This window comes from Nannobrachium achirus, assembly GCF_963921795.1.
Source record: "Nannobrachium achirus genome assembly, chromosome: 13".
NCBI lineage: Eukaryota > Metazoa > Chordata > Actinopteri > Myctophiformes > Myctophidae > Nannobrachium > Nannobrachium achirus.
The window spans coordinates 13,565,569-13,589,136 of record NC_137833.1 but is presented as its reverse complement, the minus strand read 5'-3'; the positions used below and the strand labels follow the sequence as shown (position 1 = coordinate 13,589,136).

The window sequence follows — 23,568 nt, the reverse complement described above, 5'->3', positions numbered from 1 at the left end:
GTATTTAAGTGGATTTAATTACAGATATTTGCTCTTTGATGATCAATATGGTGCATATTATAGTATTTTTCCTCATCCAAAACATTTCCATAACGTTTTATAGCACGTCAAAGGTCGGTTCTGTCTTTGCCCTCATTTAGAATTCCAGGAGACGTTGATTAGTTCAAGTTCATTTATTGTTTGTCCCCGAAGGGCGATTTGGTTGCAGCAATACATAAAAGCATACATCTGTCACAAAAGACACATAAAAACACATAGGACACATAGATCAATAAAACAGGATAGCAGTTCATAATCTCAGCCAGAAGTAAAGAGAGAAAAAAACAAAACAATTATTATGATTATGACAGTCTGTCCTTTGGATAGTGCTTCTTTGCTCTTGGGGATTGGGGAGGTGGATTTGGGCAGGGCTGTGAAGTTGGTCCTCTTCTGGTTTGGTGTGGCTCCACCAGGAGTTGGTGTGGTTCCTCTGGACATGGGTGTAGTTCCTCTGGAGGTTGGTGTGGCTCCTCTGGGAGTTTGTGTTTTTCCTCTAGATGTAGGGTTAACTGGTGTGGCTCCTCTAGATGTAAGTGTGGTCTCTCTGGGAGTTGGTGTGGCTCCTCTGGATGTAGGTGCAGTGCTGAGGTGACTGCCACCCACACCAGGAGGGCCTTTCTGAAAAGCCAGGGTCTTCTGTTCTAGTGTGGTGAACGGGAGCACACGCATGGGGTCATGCTTGTGCAGGAAACCCTGCAGCGTGTCCCAGCCACCCCCTACGCGCACCATCACGTGCTTCCCTTGTAGCCACCGAATGAACAGAATCTTGTCCCCCAATCTGTAGCGTCCTTCCGAGAGGTACTCGATGATCACTTTGTTGGAGCAATTACAGGGATGACCACCCATGCCCTGGTCCCCAGGCCGATAGAGGCCACCATGCTGGCAGCAGACGCTGAAGGTCTTGACGGCAGGACGAGTCCTCTGCTGGTTTGGTGTGGCTCCACCAGGAGTTGGTGTGTTTCCTCTGGACATGGGTGTAGTTCCTCTGGACATGGGTGTAGTTCCTCTGGACATTGGTGTGGCTCCTCTGGGAGTTTGTGTTTTTCCTCTAGATGTAGGCATAACTGCATTTACTGATGATTCACTTCTTATTCTTTGGACTCCTTTCTGTTGGCTGTCAAACATTACTTACTCAGTCCTTCCAGACATCGTTGCTTTTATGCGTTGCCATCATGTAATGTCACGCTGATGTCACTATGACTCAGCCATAACCATATAGGAGGAGATTACAATGTAGCCACGCCCAAATATGGAGTGTCTTGTCGATATCAGGGTAAACAAATCAGTCAGCTCCATATATGGGCAAAAAAGGAAGCATGTCCATATATGGGCATATATCAGGAATCTCCATATATGGGCATAAAAGGGACATGGACTGACAGATGCAGAGTCAGGCTAAACAAATCAGGCAGCTCCATATATGGGCACAAAAGGGAGCATGCCCATATATGGGCATATACGGATGACTTCAGGGATCTCCATATATGGGCATAGAAATGACATTGACTGACGGATGCAGAGTCAGGGTAAACAAATCTGGCAGCTCCATATGGGCACAAAAGGGAGCATGCCCATATATGGGCATATTCTGCTGACATCAGGTATCTCCATATATGGGCATAAAAGGGACATGGACTGACGGATGCAGAGTCAAGGTAAACAAATCAGGCAGCTCCATATATGGGCACAAAAGGGAGCATGCCCATATATGGGCATATACTGATGACATCGGGATCTCCATATATGGGCACAAAAGGTAGAATGCCCATATATGGGCATCTACTTATGACATCAGGTATCTCCATATATGGGCATAAAAAGGACATGGACTGTGTTGTTTAACCTCAGTGTGTCGTCATGGCATCGGGGTAAACAAATCAGTTGGCTCCATATATGGGCACAAAAGGAAGCATGCCCACATATGGGCAATTGGGCATATATCAGGGATCTCCATATATGGGCTAAAAATGGACATGGACTGACGGATGCAGAGTCAGGGTAAACAAATCAGGCAGCTCCATATATGGGCACAAAAGGTAGCATGCCCATATATGGGCATATACTGTACTTATGACATCAGGGATCTCCATATATGGGCATAAAAAGGACATGGACTGTGTTGTCTAACCTCAATGTCTCGTCATGGCATCAGGGTAAACAAATCAGTCAGCTCCATATATGGGAACAAAAAGGGAACATGGCCATATATGGGCATATACTGATGACATCACGGTCGGAGCTTCCCAGGACTCGAGTTGCAAAGAAAAGAAAAAAAATGGGCTGGGGAGCAGTAAATTGATTGACAGCCGTTAAACAGATTGGCATGCACCTGGGCCCGGGTGTACGCCCTATAAAAGCCTGCTTCCCCAGTCCTTCCCCAGTTCTGTTCTTTTCACCATTTGCTCCTCTCCCACCATGCACCTTATTTTTCATTTTGCACGCGCACACGCACACACACACACACACACACACACACACACACACACACACACACACACACACACACACACACACACACACACACACACACACCAGTCACTCATCCATACATACATGCATTACACTACTGACTTTACTGACTTACACACCTGACCTGCTTGTTTTTGGTCTCGCACGATGTCTTGGCCATCTTGGCCAGTGATGTATATCGATGACATCAGGGATCTCCATATATGGGCATAAAAGGGATTCTGGGGAATACCCATGTATGGACTTTTACATAATGGAGATCCAGGTGATGGTAGTCAGATCCACATTATTGAGAGAGAGAGAATAAAATAAAATAAAAGTCCATATATGGGCATATGAAGTTCTGTTAGATATGGGCTTAATATTGATGACATCAGGGATATCTATAAATGGGCATAAAAGGGATTCTGGGGAATACCCATATATGGACTTTTATTTTATTTTATTCTTTATTAATACGTATCGGTCAGGGATCTCCATACAGTATCTCCATATATGGGCATAAAAGGGATTTGTTCCCCCTGGCATCACAGGGATCTCTCTAACAGGACATAATCTGGGATACAATCCCTTTTATGCCCATATATGGAGATCCCTAACACTGTGATGTCACCTGTTTATGCCCATATATGGAGATCTCTGCTCTGAGTATCTGACATCACTGTGATGTCACCTGTGATGTCACAGTGATGTGTCGGGGGAACCACAGTGTTAGACGTTACCCGTCCGGTCAGATACGGACAAGCTGTGACGTTTCTGATAGTAAAATATATTTTCTTTGTCAAACTACGTCTCCCCTGTTTTTTGTTGTGTACCCTGGCCCCCCTCAGGCCCCCAAGGTTCATAATAAAAAAACAATACCCCTATTGTTTTAAAAAATATCATCTAATATAATGGTCAAATAGATTGCTATCTTAGAGATAACTCCTCATAGTGTGTATACTCTTTATGCAAAACAATACCCACACTGTTATCTCAGAGCAGTTTGAACAATTCCAGCTTTGTTCTCTTTTTAGCTACAGTATCAAAATGTATGGGTTGAAAATTTTAAGAGATATGAGCTTTGTTTTACAATGATGTACTTTTAGTTGAGCTTGACATTTGGATTAGACACAGTAAACATTTGGACAACTACACTGTAACACTGCAGTGGCCAGTATCATCATATTTTATTTAAACTAGCCCTTACCCGTTCAAAGATATGAGCTCCGAAAGGATGTGCAGTGTGTGGGTTATGGGATCTGTAACAGGGCCAGAACCTCCCTGTTCAGGCCATGCACAATCACACACAATCACACACACACACACACACACACACACACACACCCCCCCCCCCCGTGTGTGTGTGTGTGTGTGTGTGTGTGTGTGTGTGTGTGTGTGTTTGTGTGTGATTGTGCATGGCCTGAACAACAGCGCCCCTCCCTTAACATGTGTGGTCACAAATAGATATAGATACACCATAACAATGCTAATATACAGCATACGATTTGTGAAAGTGAGACGTTAATTATGACGGTCTGTCCCTTGCCTTTGGATAGCGCTTCTTTGCTCTTAGGGAGTGGGGAGGTGGATTTGGGCAAGGCTGTGAAGTTGGTCCTCTGCTGGTTTGGTGTGGCTCCACCAGGAGTTGGTGTGGTTCCTCTGGACATGGGTGTAGTTCCTCTGGACATTGGTGTGGCTCCTCCGGGAGTTTGTGTTTTTCCTCTAGATGTACGGTTAACTGGTGTGGCTCCTCTAGATGTAAGTGTGGTCTCTCTGGGAGTTGGTGTGGCTCCTCTGGATGTAGGTGCAGTGCTGAGGTGACCACCACCCACACCAGGAGGGCCTTTCTGAAAAGCCAGGGTCTTCTGTTCTAGTGTGGTGAATGGGAGCACATGCATGGGGTCATGCTTGTGCAGGAAACCCTGCAGCGTGTCCCAGCCACCCCCTACGCGCACCATCACGTGCTTCCCGTGTAGTGACCGAATGAACAGAATCTTGTCACCCAATCTGTAGCGTCCTTCCGAGAGGTACTCGATGATCACTTTGCTGGAGCAGTTACAGGGATGACCGCCCATGCCCTGCTCCCCAGGCCGATAGAGGCCACCATGCTGGCAGCAGACGCTGAAGGTCTTGATGGCAGGACGAGGCTCCGCGCTCGTCAGCGAGGTCTCCTCCAGTTCGATCTCCTTCTCCAGCTTCACCAACGCAGGAGGCTCCACTCCATACTCGGAAACAATTCGGCCGATCTCCAACAGGCAGAGACACACCTGACGAGGATCCTTGTGCAGAACGAGGTCTTCAGACTCAAACAGATAAGTCTCCTCCACACCTATTCGACGACACCAACCCAGGAAGTTGGCTGTGTTGTCGCGGGCGAAGAAAGACCTCGGTGAGGCCTGTCTCTTGTACTCCGCCTTCTTCGTGGGAAACGGCTTGCGATGCCTTGTGGGGCGGCTCTCCGCAACCTTGCTCTGCAGGACTCCTGCGAGTTGACATAGCTTCACGCCGTTGTTCAACTCCTCCATGAAGTGCTCGGCTCTCACCTCCTCTCCCAGCATGCCGGTGAGCCAGATGGCCAGGTCCTCCTGCATGGGCACCAGGGTGGCCTCATGTCGCACGGCCAGCCACTGGTCGTACTGGAAGACGTCGACTAGGCCCGGTCCATGCCGCTGTGCCAACGGGCTGACCACTGGTGCATCAAACTTCTCAGCCATAACTGCAATCACTGATGATTCACTTCTTCTTATTCTTTGGACTCCTTTCCGTTGACTGTCAAACATTAATTACTCAGTCCTTCCAGACGTCGTTGCTTTTATGCGTTGCCATCATGTGATGTCACGCTGATGTCACTATGACTCAGCCATAACCATATAAGGAGTTTCCAATGTAGCTATGGCCAAATATGGAGTGTGTTGTCTAACCTCAATGTGTCATCATGGCATCAGGGTAAACAAATCAGTCAGCTCCATATATGGGCACATAAGGATGAATGCCCATATATGGGCATATATCAGGGATCTCCATATATGGGCATAAAAGGGACATGGACTGACAGAAGCAGAGTCAAGGAAAACAAATCCGGCAGCTCCATATATGGGCACAAAAGGGAGTATGCCCATATATGGGCACATACTGATGACATCAGGGATGTCCATATATGTGCATAAAAAGGACATGGACTGTGTTGTCTAACCTCATTGTGTCGTCATGGCATCAGGGTAAACAAATCAGTCAGCTCCATATATGGGCACAAAAGGGACTATGGTCATATATGGGCATATACTGATGACATCACGGTCGGAGCTTCCCAGGACTCGAGTTGCAAAAAAAAAAAAAAAAAAAACTGGGCTGGGCTGGGCTGGGGAGCAGTAAATTGATTGACAGCGTTAAACAGATTGGCGTGCACCTGGGCCCGGGTGTACGCCCTATAAAAGCCTGCTTCCCCAGTCCTTTCCCAGTTCTGTTCTTTTCACCATTTGCTCCGCTCCCACCATGCACCTTATTTTTCATTTCTGTTAGCACGCACGCACGCACGCACGCACGCACGCACGCACGCACGCACGCACGCACGCACGCACGCACGCACGCACGCACGCACACACACACACACACACACACACACACACACACACACACACACACACACACTAACACCAGTCACTCATCCATACATGCATTACACTACTGACTTTACAGACTTTCACACCTCACCTGCTTATTTTTGGTATGTTTGCCTAATTTTGATTATTTAATAAACCAGTAAGACGCCTCGCCTCGCACAATGTCTTGGCCATCTGGCCAGTGATCTATATCGATGACATCAGGGATCTCCATATATGGGCATAACAGGGATTCTGGGGAATACCCAATTACCCATGTATGGACTTTTACATATATGGAGATTCAGGTGATGGTAGTCATTCAGAGAATAAAATAAAAGTCCATATATGGGCATTCCCTTATGAAGTTCTGTTAGATATGGGCTTAATATTGATGACATCAGGGATCTCTATATATGGGCATACAAGGATTCTGGGGAATACCCATATATGGACTTTTATTTTATCTTATTCTTTATTAATATGTATAGGACAGGGATTTCCATATCTCCATATATGGGCATAAAAGGGATTTGTTCCCCCTGGCATCACAGGGATCTCTCTAACAGGGCTTCATCTGGGATACAATCCCTTTTATGCCCACATATGGAGATCATAGTGTGGTTCTCTTAACAGGGCATCATCTGGGATACAATCCCTTTAATGCCCATATATGGAGATCCCTAACACTGTGATATCACCTGTTTATGCCCATGTATGGAGATATCTGCTCTGAGTATCTGACATCACTGTGATGTCACCTGTGATGTCACAGTGATGTGTCAGGGGAACCATAGTGTTAGGTGTTACCCGCCTGGACGGATGTGGACAAGCCGTGACATTTCTGATAGTAAACTGCGACCTACGGTCACAATTATATTTTCTTTGTCAAACTGCGTCTCCCCTGTTTTTTGTTCTGGCACCCCCAGGCCCCCAAGGGTCATAACAAAAACAATACCCAAATTGTTTTAAAAAATATCATCTAATATAATGGTCAAATAGATTGCAATCTTAGAGATAACTCCTCATAGTGTGTATACTCTTTATGCAAAACAATACCAACACTGTTATCTCAGAGCAGTTTGAACAATTCCAGCTTTGTTCTCTTTTTAGCTACTGTATCAAAATGTATGGGGTGAAAAATCTAAGAGATATGAGCTTTGTACTTTTAGTTGAGCTTGACATTTGGATGAGACACAGTATACATTTGGACAACTACACTGTAACACTGCAGTGGCCAGTATCATCATATTGTATTTAAGTGGATTTAATTACAGATATTTGCTCTTTGATGATCAATATGGTGCATATTATAGTATTTTTCCTCATCCAAAACATTTCCATAACGTTTTATAGCACGTCAAACGTCGGTTCTGTCTTTGCCCTCATTTAGAATTCCAGGAGACGTTGATTAGTTCAAGTTAATTTATTGTTTGTCCCCGAAGGGCGATTTGGTTGCAGCAATACATAAAAGCATAAATCTGTCACAAAAGACACATAAAAACACATAGGACACATAGATCAATAAAACAGGGTAGCAGTTCATAATCTCAGCCGGAAGTAAAGAGAGAAAAAAACAAAACAATTATTATGATTATGACAGTCTGTCCTTTGGATAGTGCTTCTTTGCTCTTGGGGATTTGGGAGGTGGATTTGGGCAGGGCTGTGAAGTTGGTCCTCTTCTGGTTTGGTGTGGCTCCACCAGGAGTTGGTGTGGTTCCTCTGGACATGGGTGTAGTTCTTCTGGACGTTGGTTTGGCTCCTCTGGGAGTTTGTGTTTTTCCTCTAGATGTAGGGTTAACTGGTGTGGCTCCTCTAGATGTAAGTGTGGTCTCTCTGGGAGTTGGTGTGGCTCCTCTGGATGTAGGTGCAGTGCTGAGGTGACTGCCACCCACACCAGGAAGGCCTTTCTGAAAAGCCAGGGTCTTCTGTTCTAGTGTGGTGAACGGGAGCACACGCATGGGGTCATGCTTGTGCAGGAAACCCTGCAGCGTGTCCCAGCCACCCCCTACGCGCACCATCACGTGCTTCCCTTGTAGCCACCGAATGAACAGAATCTTGTCCCCCAATCTGTAGCGTCCTTCCGAGAGGTACTCGATGATCACTTTGCTGAAGCAGTTACAGGGATGACCGCCCATGCCCTGCTCCCCAGGCCGATAGAGGCCACCATGCTGGCAGCAGACGCTGAAGGTCTTGATGGCAGGACGAGTCCTCTGCTGGTTTGGTGTGGCTCCACCAGGAGTTGGTGTGGTTCCTCTGGACATGGGTGTAGTTCCTCTGGACATGGGTGTAGTTCCTCTGGACATGGGTGTAGTTCCTCTGGGAGTTTGTGTTTTTCCTCTAGATGTAGAGTTAACTGGTGTGGCTCCTCTAGATGTAAGTGTGGTCTCTCTGGGAGTTGGTGTGGCTCCTCTGGATGTAGGTGCAGTGCTGAGGTGAAAGCCACCCACACCAGGAGGGCCTTTCTGAAAAGCCAGGGTCTTCTGTTCTAGTGTGGTGAACGGGAGCACACGCATGGGGTCATGCTTGTGCAGGAAACCCTGCAGCGTGTCCCAGCCACCCCCTACGCGCACCATCACGTGCTTCCCTTGTAGCCACCGAATGAACAGAATCTTGTCCCCCAATCGGTAGCGTCCTTCCGAGAGGTAGTCGATTATCACTTTGCTGTAGCAGTTACAGGGATGACCGCCCATGCCCTGGTCCCCAGGCCGATAGAGGCCACCATGCTGGCAGCAGAAGCTGAAGGTCTTGATGGCAGGACGAGTCCTCTTCTGGTTTGGTGTGGCTCCACCAGGAGTTGGTGTGTTTCCTCTGGACATGGGTGTAGTTCCTCTGGAGGTTGGTGTGGCTCCTCTGGGAGTTTGTGTTTTTCCTCTAGATGTAGGGTTAACTGGTGTGGCTCCTCTAGATGTAAGTGTGGTCTCTCTGGGAGTTGGTGTGGCTCCTCTGGATGTAGGTGCAGTGCTGAGGTGAAAGCCACCCACACCAGGAGGGCCTTTCTGAAAAGTTCCTCTGGACATTGGTGTGGCTCCTCTGGGAGTTTGTGTTTTTCCTCTAGATGTAGGCATAACTGCATTTACTGATGATTCACTTCTTATTCTTTGGACTCCTTTCTGTCGGCTGTCAAACATTACTTACTCATTCCTTCCAGACATCGTTGCTTTTATGCGTTGCCATCATGTGATGTCACGCTGATGTCACTATGACTCAGCCATAACCATATAAGGAGATTACAATGTAGCCACGCCCAAATATGGAGTGTCTTGTCGATATCAGGGTAAACAAATCAGTTAGCTCCATATATGGGCACAAAAGGAAGCATGTCCATATATGGGCATATATCAGGAATCTCCATATATGGGCATAAAAGGGACATGGACTGACAGATGCAGAGTCAGGCTAAAAAAATCAGGCAGCTCCATATATGGGCACAAAAGGGAGCATGCCCATATATGGGCATATACGGATGACATCAGGGATCTCCATATATGGGCATAGAAATGACATTGACTGACGGATGCAGAGTCAGGGTAAACAAATCAGGCAGCTCCATATGGGCACAAAAGGGAGCATGCCCATATATGGGCATATACTGCTGACATCAGGTATCTCCATATATGGGCATAAAAGGGACATGGACTGACGGATGCAGAGTCAAGGTAAACAAATCAGGCAGCTCCATATATGGGCACAAAAGGGAGCATGCCCATATATGGGCATATACTGATGACATCGGGATCTCCATATATGGGCACAAAAGGTAGAATGCCCATATATGGGCATCTACTTATGACATCAGGTATCTCCATATATGGGCATAAAAAGGACATGGACTGTGTTGTTTAACCTCAGTGTGTCGTCATGGCATCAGGGTAAACAAATCAGTTGGCTCCATATATGGGCACAAAAGGAAGCATGCCCACATATGGGCAATTGGGCATATATCAGGGATCTCCATATATGGGCTAAAAAGGGACATGGACTGACGGATGCAGAGTCAGGGTAAACAAATCAGGCAGCTCCATATATGGGCACAAAAGGTAGCATGCCCATATATGGGCATATACTGTACTTATGACATCAGGGATCTCCATATATGGGCATAAAAAGGACATGGACTGTGTTGTCTAAACTCAGTGTGTCGTCATGACAAATCAGTCAGCTCCATATATGGGCACAAAAGGCAACATGCCCATATATGGGCAATTGGGCATATGACATCAGGGATCTCCATATAGAGCATCGCAGTGGAAGTGGTTTACTGGTGCCACTTAAGAATCGTCTTTCATTTTCCCCATAGACTTATATATTTATTTATAACAATTATGTTAAGCCTAGAACCAAGCCATCCAGGATGGCAGTGAATCATGACCATACAACCTTTTGTTTCTATGAAAAGAACATTTTGAAAATCGCTAAACAAAGGGTAGTTATTAAATGTAGTATATCAAATAATTTAATATTAAAATATATTTTCAAAGGTTTTATGGTCATGATTCACTGCCATCCTGGATGGCTTGGTTCTAGGCTTAACATAATTGTTATAAATATTTTTGTAAGTGTCTTTGGGGAAAACGAATGACGATTTTTATGTGGCACCAGTAAACCACTTCCGCTGCGATGCTCTATATGGGCATAAAAAGGACATGACTGATGGATACAGAGTCAGGGTTAACAAATCAGTCAGCTCCATATATGGGCTTTAAAAGAGGGCATGCCCATGTATGGGCTTATATACAGTACTGATAACATCAGGGATCTCCATATATGGGCATATAAAGGACATAGACTGATTGATACAGAGTCAGGGTGAACAAATTAATCAGCTCCATATATGGGCACAAAAGGGGCATGCCCAAATATGGGCCTATACCAGGGGTCCTCAACAGGGGGTCCGGGACCCCTAGGGGGTCCTCAGAGTTACAACAGGGGGTCCTCCAAATCTTTGTGTGATAGAAGCTTTTTTTCTCCTTTTCTATATTAACCACTTGAACCCTAGCGTCCATATTCGGAGAAATTTAGCCAAAAATAGCAGATCTACAAGCGCTGCGAGGCGTTGTGAGCTTGTAGATCGGCTATTTTCGGCAAAGAGGTGTAGAGTGATACAGTAGGTCAATATCTGGAAACAGATATACCAAAATACACTGATTGTGCTGTCAAACAATGAAACTATATTGTATGGGTTGTGGGGGTCCCTGCTTCATCTCTCTCTCAACTAAGGGGTCCTTTGCCTGAAAGCCTTGAAGACCCCTGGCATATACTGATGACATCAGGGATCTCCATATATGGGCATAAAAGGGGGCAAGAACTGACAGATACAGATATCTCCATAATGGACATCAGTTTGGTTGTGCAAAGTAGGTGTGAGGGCAGTGGCAACCCCAACCTCTAAAAGTTATAATACTTCATAAACCTAAAGTCTGCCCTAAAGTCTTACCCCACCCCACCCCCCTGTCCTGTCCTGTCCTGTCCTGTCCTGTCCTGTCCTGTCCTGTCCTGTCCTGTCCTGTCCTGTCCTCTGTCCTGTCTCCTGTCCTGTCCTGTCCTGTCCTGTCCTGTCCTGTCCTCTGTCCTGTCCTGTCCTGTCCCCTGTCCTGTCCTGTCCTGTCCTGTCCTGTCCTGTCCTGTCCCCTGTCCTGTCCTGTCCTGTCCTGTCCTGTCCTGTCCTGTCCTGTCCTGTCCTGTCCTCTGTCCTGTCCTGTCCTGTCCTGTCCTGTCCTGTCCTGTCCTGTCCTGTCCTGTCATGTCCTCTGTCCTGTCCTGTCCTGTCCTGTCCTGTCCTGTCCTGTCCTGTCCTCTGTCCTGTCCTGTCCTGTCCTGTCCTGTCCTGTCCTGTCCTGTCCTGTCCTGTCCTGTCCTGTCCCCTGTCCTGTCCTGTGTCCTGTCCTGTCCTGTCCTGTCCTGTCCTGTCCTGTCCTGTCCTGTCCTGTCCTGACCTGTCCTGACCTGAGCTGCCCTGTGTGGTTGCAGGACGAGCGCTTCCCTGACGGCACGGGGCAGCAGCTCTCAGGGATCCAGCAGCACGTGCACTCTGTCCTGTGCCTCCCCATCCTCACCGCCATCGGGGTAATTATAATATTAATTAATATATTATATATATTATAATATATTTAATAATAATTATGGGTAATTATAATATATTAATAATATTATTTAAATATATTATATAATAATTAAATATATATATATATATATAATTAGGACCTCATCGCTGTGCTGGAGCTGCACCGCTACTGGGGCCCTTCCTTCAACCTCAGCCACCAGGAGGTCAGTGGGACTCTGACCATGCGCACGCACTCACTCACACTCACACACACACACACACACACACACACACAACCTCGATAAGCAGGCACGTGCACACATAGACATCAAAGGGGGCTTGAGCCCCTGCCCTTTTATCAGTCTGTAAAAAGTGCCCTCTCCAGACCATGAATGCAGTTTCTACCACTTTTTGTGGTCACATGTTCAGATACTGTATTCTGATTGGCTTAAAACAGTGGTAAATCAGTCAACAACCTTGAGTTGGCTCATGGACCCCGCCCACTGTTGTGTTGCATGATTGTAACTAAATAACCTTGCAAGTTACAACTGTGTTTTCTTTAATTTATATGGTAGAAGTGGTAGAAAAGCAATTTACCATTCGAGGGTCGTGGGTTGCTGGCTGATTTACCACTGAAACAGTGGCAAATCAGCCAACAACCCACTCCCTCTCATGCTAAATGGCTTACTTTTACTATGGTGAAAGAAATGCAAATGCCCTCTTTCCTGAAGGCGGCATTCAAGAGAATCGCCTTATTCAACTCCTGAACCAGAATGCAGCATCTTATGTTGAAGGAATTGGCCTCTCTGTGTAGAGATCCATGCTGTACACCACATCTCCAGTACTGACTTGAATCCGCTTGGTTCAGTGTGTATCAAGCACCGAAAATAGCCAACCTCCAAGCTCACAACACGACGCGTTGTGTGCTTGGTGTTCTGCTATTTTCGATATTTTCACCAAAATGCCCTTTTAGAAATTTCAGCCCCTGCTTCTCTAACATTCTCTGCACGTCCCTGTCGATAAGGATGTGAAATTGTGCTGCTCATTAAACACATTCTAAAGATTACTAGTGAGCGCTAAGGGGTATGGTTTTGGATTCCTTGACAAAATTGAAAATGGTGCTCAAACTAAACAAGGTTTGGGAAAGGTAAAGAAGACACATAGTCCTGCATATAGGTTTGTCATTATTTAAATGCAAGTTTTCTTTTTTTCTTTTTCCCAGGTTGCAACAGCTAATTTAGCATGGGCATCAGTCGCCCTTCATCAAGTGCAGGTGAGTTCGGGTACACTTTATTGAGTATCATTATTTTATGCTTTAACTATTGAAAAATAAATAGCAGATATTCAAGCTCTGCGAGCTTGTAGATCTGCTATTTTTGAAAAATCGTGAAAATTAGAATTTTGACCCGATTCTATAAGTGTCTTCTAAGGTTTTTTGTAAAACCTATGTTCCTATTTCAGCAATCTGGCTAGCCATCGTCAAAGAAAAGGTCCTTTTCACTTAACTGGAGCTCAGTTATTCTGTTCTTGAGAGACTACTATGTCAGTGGTTCTCAAACCTTTTCATGTGAAGTGAAAAGGAAATGATATTTATTTGGCCACGGATCCCCATCTCAAAATATTTAGTTCCAGGGACCCCCCAGAAGCAAAATTTACATATTGTCAAATATAGGCAAAATACATATAGTCAAAGGTTTGCACACATTTTCACGACAAAAATAACAGATCTACAAGCTCGCAGCACGGCACCGAACTGCTATTTTTCACTGGTTAAAGCATTCAATAATTCTAGGCCTATTAAAGTGAAAGTGGAAACGTCTGTGGATTTTATGAATCTTGAACCAATGAAATGTATGAAACGTAACAAGTTTGGATCCATTGGAACACATGTTCATTCTTTTTTTCTAAATTCTTCTGAAAAATAAGGTTTTCCACGAACAGTGACTAAATAATAAAACTGTGGATCATTGAAAAACACACACAAAAATAAACACAGTAAAATGACACAGAAATAACTGGAGGCTTGGTGGGTGGGGGGTGGATTTGGACCCTACAGGTCGTCATGCCAGAAATAATTCAACCAGCGAGGGCGTCTTGTTCTTTTAGCCAGATCCAGGCCTAGAAGTACTCTTACCCGTCCCATTTTATTATGCTCTTGAGTGACTTTGTTTATTCTGGTTGTGTGTGCTGGTGTTTTTGATGGGGGTTGGATGATACTCTACTGTACTAGAAGTGGGTTGTTGACTAAATCTACAGTTGATTCAGTCGACAAATGTATTTTGGCAGTGCCTTGATGGCGTCGGAATGGCAGATTTTACACTTGGTTGCATGCTGAAAGTAGCAGATCTACAAGCTGCGATGCATTGTGAGCTTGTAGATCTGCTATTTTCAGAGTGCAACACCCGAGAGCAACCACATTTGAAATGGTTCTACTGCATCTCTTCTCCACTAGTCACTCGAGGTCGCGCACATGGATGGATATCCAGGGTTTGATGAGGTCAGTGTCGTAATCTTCATATATGGAGATCCAGGTGATGATAGTCAGCTGTCTTGATTTGCTAAATAATTCTGTCTTGGCCATATATGGAGCGTCCATATATGGGCATTCCTAGATATGCGCTTAATATTGATGACATCGGGACAGGGATCTCCATATATGAGAATAAAAGGGATAAGGACAGAATTAATTTCCAAGTGTGACTTGTGTTGCGTAACCACACTGGTTAGACTGACACAATATGTCCATATATGGGCATTCCCAGATATGGGATTAATATTGATGGGCATAAAAGGGATTCTATTGTTGGGGAATACCCAGATATGGGCTTAATATTGATGGGCATAAATTCTATTAGTGTGGTTGGCCTAACAGGGCATCATCTGGGAATCAGATGTAGAGTTCAGCTCCATATACAGTATGGAGATCTAAGTGATGATCCTGTCGTCTCCATGCATGGATATCCAGGTGATGATAGTCAGCAGTCTTGATTTGCTAATGAATTCTGTCTTGGCCATATGGAGCTTCCATATGAGCGTCCATATTTGGGCATTGCCAAATATGTGCTTAATATTGATGACCTCAGGGATCACCATATCGTCGTTGTCGGGCGGAAACCTTGTATGTCCAAAACCGTTCATTTTGCATTTATCAGTTTAAAAATGATTTAAACTAGTGAAAACAGCCGATCTACAAGCACACAACGCCTCGCACCGCGAGGCGTTGTGTGCTTGTAGATCGGCCGTATATAACGTACAAATTTTAAACTTGGAGATAGGAGGTTTCCACCCGACAACGACGATATATTATTGTCAGAACAGGCTATCTTGGTCATTGAGTCAACAATGCGATGTCACAACAGGTCAGCTATAGACATTGAGGCGTTACCCACTTGACCCACTGACATACGGACAGGATCTGCCGGATTTCATAGTAAACTGAAAAGTCCAGTAATTGTAGTGGAGTATTATATTTGCCTCTCAAATGTAGTGGAGTAGAATGTGCGTAGTTACCTTCCACCACTGTATTCTTATAACACATCGTTGAGCTCGTGATCCAAAAGAGAAATTGGATGTTTGCCTTGGGACCCACACTGGTGAAAACAGCAAAATCATGTTTATTTTGTATTTATGTTTCTTAGACGCGTTTATTTGTTTGTTTTAAAATGTATTAAAACTAACTATTATTTCTAAAAAAAGTATATTTTTCTTTGGGAGGGTAAAATCTTTTGAAATGTGTATACATATTTTTTAAATATAGGAAAAGAAAATTGAATTTTTACTCGAGTCGTGAGTCTCGTGACACATAAATTGGTCCGTGACCCACAGTTTGGGAAACAGTGTTCTAACAACACAACACGGCTCCCTGGAGATGTCATTATGACGTACATGGCCGCTAGGCCCGCGCAACACCTCAGAGAAAGCAGTGTGTCCCCGGTGCAGCGCAGGCCCAGGCCACAATGGGCCTCTATACCTCTGCTACAGTACCATGACATTCAGTACTATGGGGCTTAACCACCTTCTAATGAAACCTAATGAGATTTAATGAAAACCTTGCTGGCACGGGGATGCGATCCTCTCCTACGCCAGACGCAAAACAACAACATACGAAATTATTCCAAATTACAGTAATTTCACAGTCACAAGACTGACCCACCACAACCCAACCGGGTTCTCGAGCCTTTCTCATTTCAAGGAGCTACAGTTTGAAATGCCGTGACGAGGCCAACGAACTCTCAATTTGACCCCAAATCTTTGCTTTAAATTTAATGGTGTTTATTTTAGTTCTTAGTGTAGCAGACCTTTAAAGGGTCCATTTTGGACCTGATCTCGAGAAATGGAGGCTTCAACCACTTAAGTCTTACAATAGAAAATGGACGATCTACAAGCTCACAACATGTCACGGCGTGTTGTGAGCTTGTAGATTTCTTTCAAACGGGATGCAGTAAAGTCTTATTTACTTGGCGCCACACAATGTATTGATGGGTGAGAAAAAAAAGAAGTTTTCTTATGATTGAAAATCGTCTATTTTCAGCCAGTGACACCATTGTGCAACAAAGTATAAATTGGAGGCAGTGGTCATCAAACATATTCATGTCAAGGACCCCTAATGTGTATTTAAATCTATATGGTCGCGGACGCCAATCTGAAACGATTGTGTGCCAGCGACCCCCGTACAGTACAAGAATCATTCAAAATTTTACAAAGTCTACAAGCTCAAAATACATCGTATCACAACACATTGTGAGCTTGTGAGATTGGCTATATTCAAATAGCCGATGTACTGTATAGGGGTTATGGTGGGAACCCCGGACCCGTTGACTTAAGGAGTGTAAATCATCCATCCATGTAATACTAGAAGCATGTGGTGTATTTTTGTGTTCTTTTGTGTAAGTGTTCTTTATCTACTGCTGCGCTTCCCAAACTGTTCAGCTCAATACCCCAAAACAATAACCCCATTTCATAGTGAAAACAGCTGATCTACAAGCATGGAGATCGGCTGTGAGTGAGCATGGAGATCCCAAAGCTTGGAGACTGAAAATGGGCTCACAATAAGCCTCTGTTTAGGAAGCAGTTTGATTGATTGAAGACTTTATTAGAAGTTTGCATAGGAAAAGGTACAGTTTCATGATGGTACAGTTCTGGTACAAGGTCTACTAAAAGGAGATCCTAGAGAAGACTAAGCTTATTTCCATAGGAAACCATTGAAGTATCTCATATAACATTGAAAGACAGATGGATAGAACACAGTACTATGCAGTAGATATAGACAGGGAAAAAAAGGGAAAACATTTTAAAAAACAATTAAAGAAAAAGTTAAATAAAAACATAAAGTAGGTAAATACAAAGAAGGGTCAGGGGGAGGGTAGGCCTGTGATCTCCGGTAATGCAGTATGCCATCAAGTGTCATGACCTTCTCGTGTGTGTGTTCTAGGTATGCAGGGGCCTCGCCAAACAGACTGAGCTCAATGACTTCCTACTAGATGTGTCAAAGTAAGAACAAATAATGATATTATCCTCATTTAAGGACTCATTTAGGAACTCTGGCTTGCAAGCCTTAAAACAATATTCATAGCAGAATCTGCAGCCTATTATTATTTTGTCTTTTCATTTCAGTTACCTTCATCAGAAGATTTGTTTTAATATCCCAAAACGCCATCTCTTCTTTTCTCCACAGAACTTACTTTGACAACATTGTGGCAATAGATTCTCTACTTGAACATATAATGGTGAGTAATATCGACTGTAGTTATGACAGTAGTTCTCAAGCTTTTTCGTGTCAAGGACCCCGAAATGTATATTTGGCTGCTGGACCACCATCTGAAAATGTTTTGTGCCAGGGACCCACAGAAGAGATGATTTGTGTTAAAACAAAAAAAGAGATAAAAAAAAAAGCAATACAAATAAAATACATTATTATTTTCAATTAGTTAATAAAGCATCAATCATCATATACATTGTGTATTTGAAATAGGTGTTCTACAAGCTTGAAGATTGGCTATTTTCAAAAAAGAAATATTTAAAAGACAAAAAAAAAAAAACAACAAAAGTTGGAATAATATTATGGAGATAAGAGGTTTCTGCCTGACAGTGACAGTATCAATGTATTGATTGATTGAAGAATCTATTAGAAGTTTGCAATAGAAAAAAGTACAGTTTCATGACAGTACAAATCACTGGTACAAGGTCAAATAAAAGGAGATCCTAGAAAGCCGAGGCTTATTTCCACAGGAACCACACTTTAAGTATCTCATATAACATTGAAAGACAGACGGATAGAACATAGTACTTTATCTAGGATAATATCAGTTTCATAAGCATAATATCAAATACAAAGGCAGAAAAAAAGGACCCTGAAAAGGTTTGAGAACCACTGGCCCAGGTTATCACGTTACATTTCTATATAAATCAGGCTTAATGCTGCTGCGTGGGGGAGTATGCATGCGTTGTGGGAATATGCATTGGGACATAATTTATGTTCAGCAGCTAGTGCTGCAGAGTAGATGAACACAGGCCCAGGTGCTTCTTCTTGGGGTAACATTACTTTGTGTGACACTGCAGTCTTCTCTGCAGCAAAGCTAGCATCACTATTTATTTCATCGTTTCTCCTCATTTAAAACTTTTGTTTTTTCGCTGATTAACGCCCTACTTGATCATATTACAGCGTGCGTCATACAATAGTATTAAAACTACAAAGACTGTCAATGTTTTGTCATTACCCATAACAGTAAAATACATATTCCCATTTTCTCCTGTACCCCCTGCAGTACCCCAGCGTACCCCTAGGGGTACACGTATCCCCATTTGAGAAACACTGCTTTAGACCACTGGTTCTAAGCAACAATGCAGCATTGTGAAGCCCAGGCCAATCTCACAAGTTGCTCATTTGGCGCTGTTGCCTCTGGCTCACAAGACTTCTATAAACAGACAGTGGTGGGAAAAGTACTAAAATGTTTTACTTAAGTAAAAGTATCAATACTGCAGTGTAGAAACACAAGTAAATCAATCCCTGGTTGTGTGTGTTTACAGATATATGCAAAAAACCTGGTGAACGCAGACAGATGTGCACTCTTCCAGGTCGATCACAATAACGGAGAACTCTACTCTGACCTGTTCGACATCGGGGAAGAGCACGAAGGCAAGCCTGTCTTTAGGAAAACCAAAGAAATTAGGTGTGTGTGACATTTTCTCCGTCTATCGTCTGCCGTGTTGTACGCCGTCTGTTTTCTGTATTTCATTCAGGGCTGCAAGAGTTGACTATTTTATTAACGATTATTCTATCAGTTACTTACTTTTTACGTTAGTTTATTGGGTTTTGACAGAAGCATTCATTGCATACATAGCTCCAACATATAGCATTGTATTCCAAATTCAGAAAAAAGAAAAGTTAAATGACCAGTTTGTTTTTCTATCAATTACTTGTTTTATTAAAGCCGTGACTTTCGTCTTCTACCACGGATTGTAAGCTGGTTTCCTTGACGAGTGCTGAGATCTTTACCATTGAGCTAATTGAGCCGACCTGCTTGCTCAGGGGATAAAAGAACTGTTATGTCTCCTTTTTTAAAGCAAAATGTCACATTTTCTCCCCTAAACAGATTATTTTTTATAAAAAAAATATGTTTTTATTTCTTTATGATCTATTAACTATTGTAGCCCTAGACTGTGTGAGAAGTGATAATAAGCATTTCCTCCCATAGGTTTTCTATAGACAAGGGAATAGCTGGACAAGTGGCCAGGACAGGGGAAGTCCTAAATATCCCAGATGCCTATGCAGATCCACGGTTCAACCGGTAAATATCACACACAATCACACCACTGCAGTAGGAGAGTGGCTGACATTCACGCTCTAAACAGTTTAAAATAATAAAAATATAGAAGATGGTAGTTTTTTTACTTATGTTTTGTTTCCATTTACATTCATTGTTGTTTGTCTTTAATTTTAGTTAACTATAATAACCCTGTTCAGCTCGCTTTTTTTCTATTTCATGGCTGTCTTATATTATTATTAACATTGTAGCCCAAAGCAGCCATTCGTTAGGGCACATGTCTAGATTATTTTACTCTAATCCGAATTAAGATGATTATCCAAAGCCCCGGATGAGTAAAGCGATCCGCAGACCTCCGCTCTGGGATTAGCTGTGGCAGGACAGCAGCCTGAACGGGTCACAGTGTCACCCAGCTATTGGATGAATCGTCCAAAACTGTCCCCTTTTCAGGATTCAAATTCAAATGCAGCAAAAAGTTGCAGCTCTGCAAGCGTTTCGAACTTGCGGATTGACCACTCTTGATGCTTTTGGATTAGAACATTTGTGCAAGTCTTTGAATATTTTCACCCGATTCTATAAATGTCTTTTAAATCCTTATTGTTTTTAAACTCATGTTTCTATCATCAGTGGTTCTTTAACTTTAACATGTCAAGGACCCCCTAGAATGTACCCCCTAGACTGTTGTACCCCCATCTCAAAATATTATGTATCAGGGACGCCCCCAGAAGCAAATATTTGAGTTACAAATGTTTGACTTTAAAAAAGATATATTCAAAGATTTGCAAAAATCTTTGAATATAAAAAAAACTTTTCATAGCAGATCTACAAGCTTGCAGTGTGGTCTGGTCTTAAATGGGTATTTCACTTTAATGTGCTTCATTCAGTATTTGATGTAAATGTTATCAGGCCCACCCCATCCAGGACCCCTCCCCATAAAACACCCATTATAACTTCAAACTCCATTTTAACCATGATAGATTCATTAAAAACACCCATTATTCTTTCTAGTGACTCATACGACCCTCCTAATACGTGAGCTGTCCGTGTTTTTCGATAATGTTTTTCATTTATTTTTAATAATTATTTATTGTATTACATTTTTTCCATTTTCCCAAAGAATTATTAAAAATAGATGAAAAACGTTATCGCAAAAACATGGCCAGCTCGCATATTAGGAGGGTATGATGAGTCACCATAATGGATGTTTTTAATGAATCTATCGTGGTTAAAATGGTTTGAAGTTATAATGGGTGTGTATGGGGAGGGTCCCTGGACGGGAAGGGCTGATAACATTTACATCAAATATCTAAATACTGAATGAAGCAAATTAAAATCTGTTCAGGGTCAGGGTGTTCCCAAAAGCCTGATTAGACCAGGGGTTCCCAAACTTTTTTGTCTCAGGGCACCCCATACATTCTTTTTATTATCCAAGGCACCCCTACATTATAATTTCCACTCCCAGCACCTTATATTTATAGCTTATCGTTGTTGTCGGGTGGAAACCTTGTATGTCCAAAACCGTTCGTTTTGTATTTATCATCTATAAAATGTACTAAACTAGTGAGGCGTTGTGTGCTTGTAGATCGGCTGTTTTCACTAGTTTTGTGCGACGGCCTTGTATGATGAAGCAGGGCTTTGCTTTACCAAAAGACGTACACATTTGAAACTTGGAGATACAAGGTTTCTGCCCGACAGTGACAATATTTTAGTGATTATGTTGCGAGGAAAACGTTGAGATAATAGCCATTTTGGTTAGAACTGACTGAAAATAACTTTGTAGTGTTCAATCAAGTGTCCAAATAAATTCCAAATATTATCAGATTATCTCGCGGCACCCCTGGACTGCCGTTGCGGCACCCCAGGGTGCCCCGTCACCCACTTTGAAAACCCCTGGATTAGACGATAAAATTACCCAAAGTTTTTTTTTAAAGTGAAATATCCTTTTAATGGGAAAGAAATTTGAGTACTTCTTCCACCAGTGGTTTCATCTTTTCCCCTGGACAGAGAGGTGGACCTGAAAACGGGCTACACCACGCGGAACATCCTGTGCATGCCCATCGTGAGCAGAGGGACGGTCATCGGCGTGGTACAGATGGTCAACAAGCTGAGCGGAAGTGCCTTCACTAAAACGGACGAGAACAACTTCAAGATGTTTGCCGTCTTCTGTGCCCTGGCCTTACACTGTGCAAATGTGAGTCACGTCACCCGTCTTGGTTTATGTCCATGCGTTAACTCTTACAGTGCCAATCCCGAACTAGTTCGGCTTTATTTGTCCTTATCAGAGCTCATTTTCTTTGTTCCATGCATATCCATATTCCATGCATGAGGTGTGCAAGGTTTACCTGACTTTCGCCAGATGGTGGCAGCATTGCGTTGCATTGCTTTACCATCTGGGCTCGGTCCGCCAGAGTTGATAACACTCGTAAAGTCCCGGGCCGGACCAATCAGCGGCAGCTATGGGCGGGCTCTAAGCGGCTCTGAGCCAATAGAGTCTGATTGCAGACCACGTGGAAACCCAGGAGGCGGATTCTGGGTGCAACGTCATGCAGACAGGCCAATATGAGTGGTTGGAGTTGGCACTCCCAGACTGTGATAGAAACGGCCACATCCAATCACCTGCTACAGAAATTCAAAAAATGGCCCGCCCCTTACATCGAGTGTGTCCGAGAGAGCCCAGATGTAAGGCAGAGCGTTACGCACTGCTGCAACTATCTGGCGAAAGTCAGGTTAGTGCAAGGTTTAATCATGGCTAAATTGCCGAAAATAGGGCTTCTAAAATGCTTGGTAGCCAATAGCTAACTTCAAGCTAACTTCATCCTCTTCCTGTACATGCACAAAGGAAAGTGTTCAGGCAAGTCATGGCTGCAGGGCTTGTGCATATACCAGCACTTGACTATGTAGCATTCTATGGCCATTGGGCGCCCTCTAGTGGTGAAAGGTGGCATTGAATGAGTATATAAAGAGAACAATTTCTTCGACATTTACATTTTTTTTTTGCGTTAATATTCGAACAACACGAACGATGCAGGATTTCAGTCGGGCAGAAACCCGTTATTTCCGCATTCGACACTTGTGTTTTTTATTTGTAAATTGACGCCCTACTGCTTGATCATACTACAGTGTCACACAAAAGTATCAGAGTAACAGATCTACGAACTCTAAAAAACTTGGTAAAAATGGCACTTTTGCTACTTTTGAATTTGAATCCTGAAAAGTAACTGTTTTGGATATAAGAGGTTTCCACCCGACAGAGACGATCATACATATATATAATTATATATATTTATATAATATATATATTTTCCCTTTCACACACTATTATAATTATAATGTTCTTATTTTGATCATAATACCCAATTACTTAATGTCAAGACTCCAGGCTTTCTTCAGAATATGTATGACACTTATTTAGACTTATGACACTATGGCACATTATGAGGCCACTAGTACTAGTGGTTCTCAAATGTTTTATTTGCAATGACTCCCTTAATTCTGAGAGGGTACCATTTGGTTCCATTTGTTCACACACTTAGAGTTATAGACCTGTTATGGTCATGCAGGGCTAGCTCTTTGTGTTTTCTGGTAATATTATTAGTCTGGTTAACCAGACTATAGTCCTTGGGAAACTTCAGCCACACTTGCAATTTCACAAATTGCACATTTTCTAGTTGTC

The 23,568-nt window shown here is 43.3% G+C and overlaps 2 protein-coding genes across 2 annotated transcripts in view; one reads left to right on the top strand and one right to left on the bottom strand.

Moving 5' to 3' along the window:
* pde10a (phosphodiesterase 10A) overlaps positions 1-23,568 on the top strand; it is a gene marked incomplete at its 5' end in the record, with an annotated part of 141,620 nt that overhangs the window by 104,784 nt on the left and 13,268 nt on the right. The window contains 8 exons of the mRNA XM_080740138.1: positions 12,060-12,155; positions 12,291-12,356; positions 13,355-13,405; positions 17,564-17,622; positions 17,807-17,858; positions 19,159-19,301; positions 19,827-19,919; positions 21,900-22,086. Coding sequence (XP_080596264.1) covers positions 12,060-12,155; positions 12,291-12,356; positions 13,355-13,405; positions 17,564-17,622; positions 17,807-17,858; positions 19,159-19,301; positions 19,827-19,919; positions 21,900-22,086 — 747 coding nt within the window. The remainder of the gene's footprint in view (positions 1-12,059; positions 12,156-12,290; positions 12,357-13,354; positions 13,406-17,563; positions 17,623-17,806; positions 17,859-19,158; positions 19,302-19,826; positions 19,920-21,899; positions 22,087-23,568) is intronic.
* On the bottom strand, positions 133-5,204 carry LOC308296681 (uncharacterized protein; the record flags this gene model as incomplete). The annotated part of the gene is made up of 3 exons (XM_080740009.1): positions 133-228; positions 349-1,085; positions 4,037-5,204. The coding sequence occupies 3 exons, from the start codon at positions 5,202-5,204 to the stop codon at positions 133-135; spliced, it is 2,001 nt and encodes a 666-aa protein (XP_080596135.1).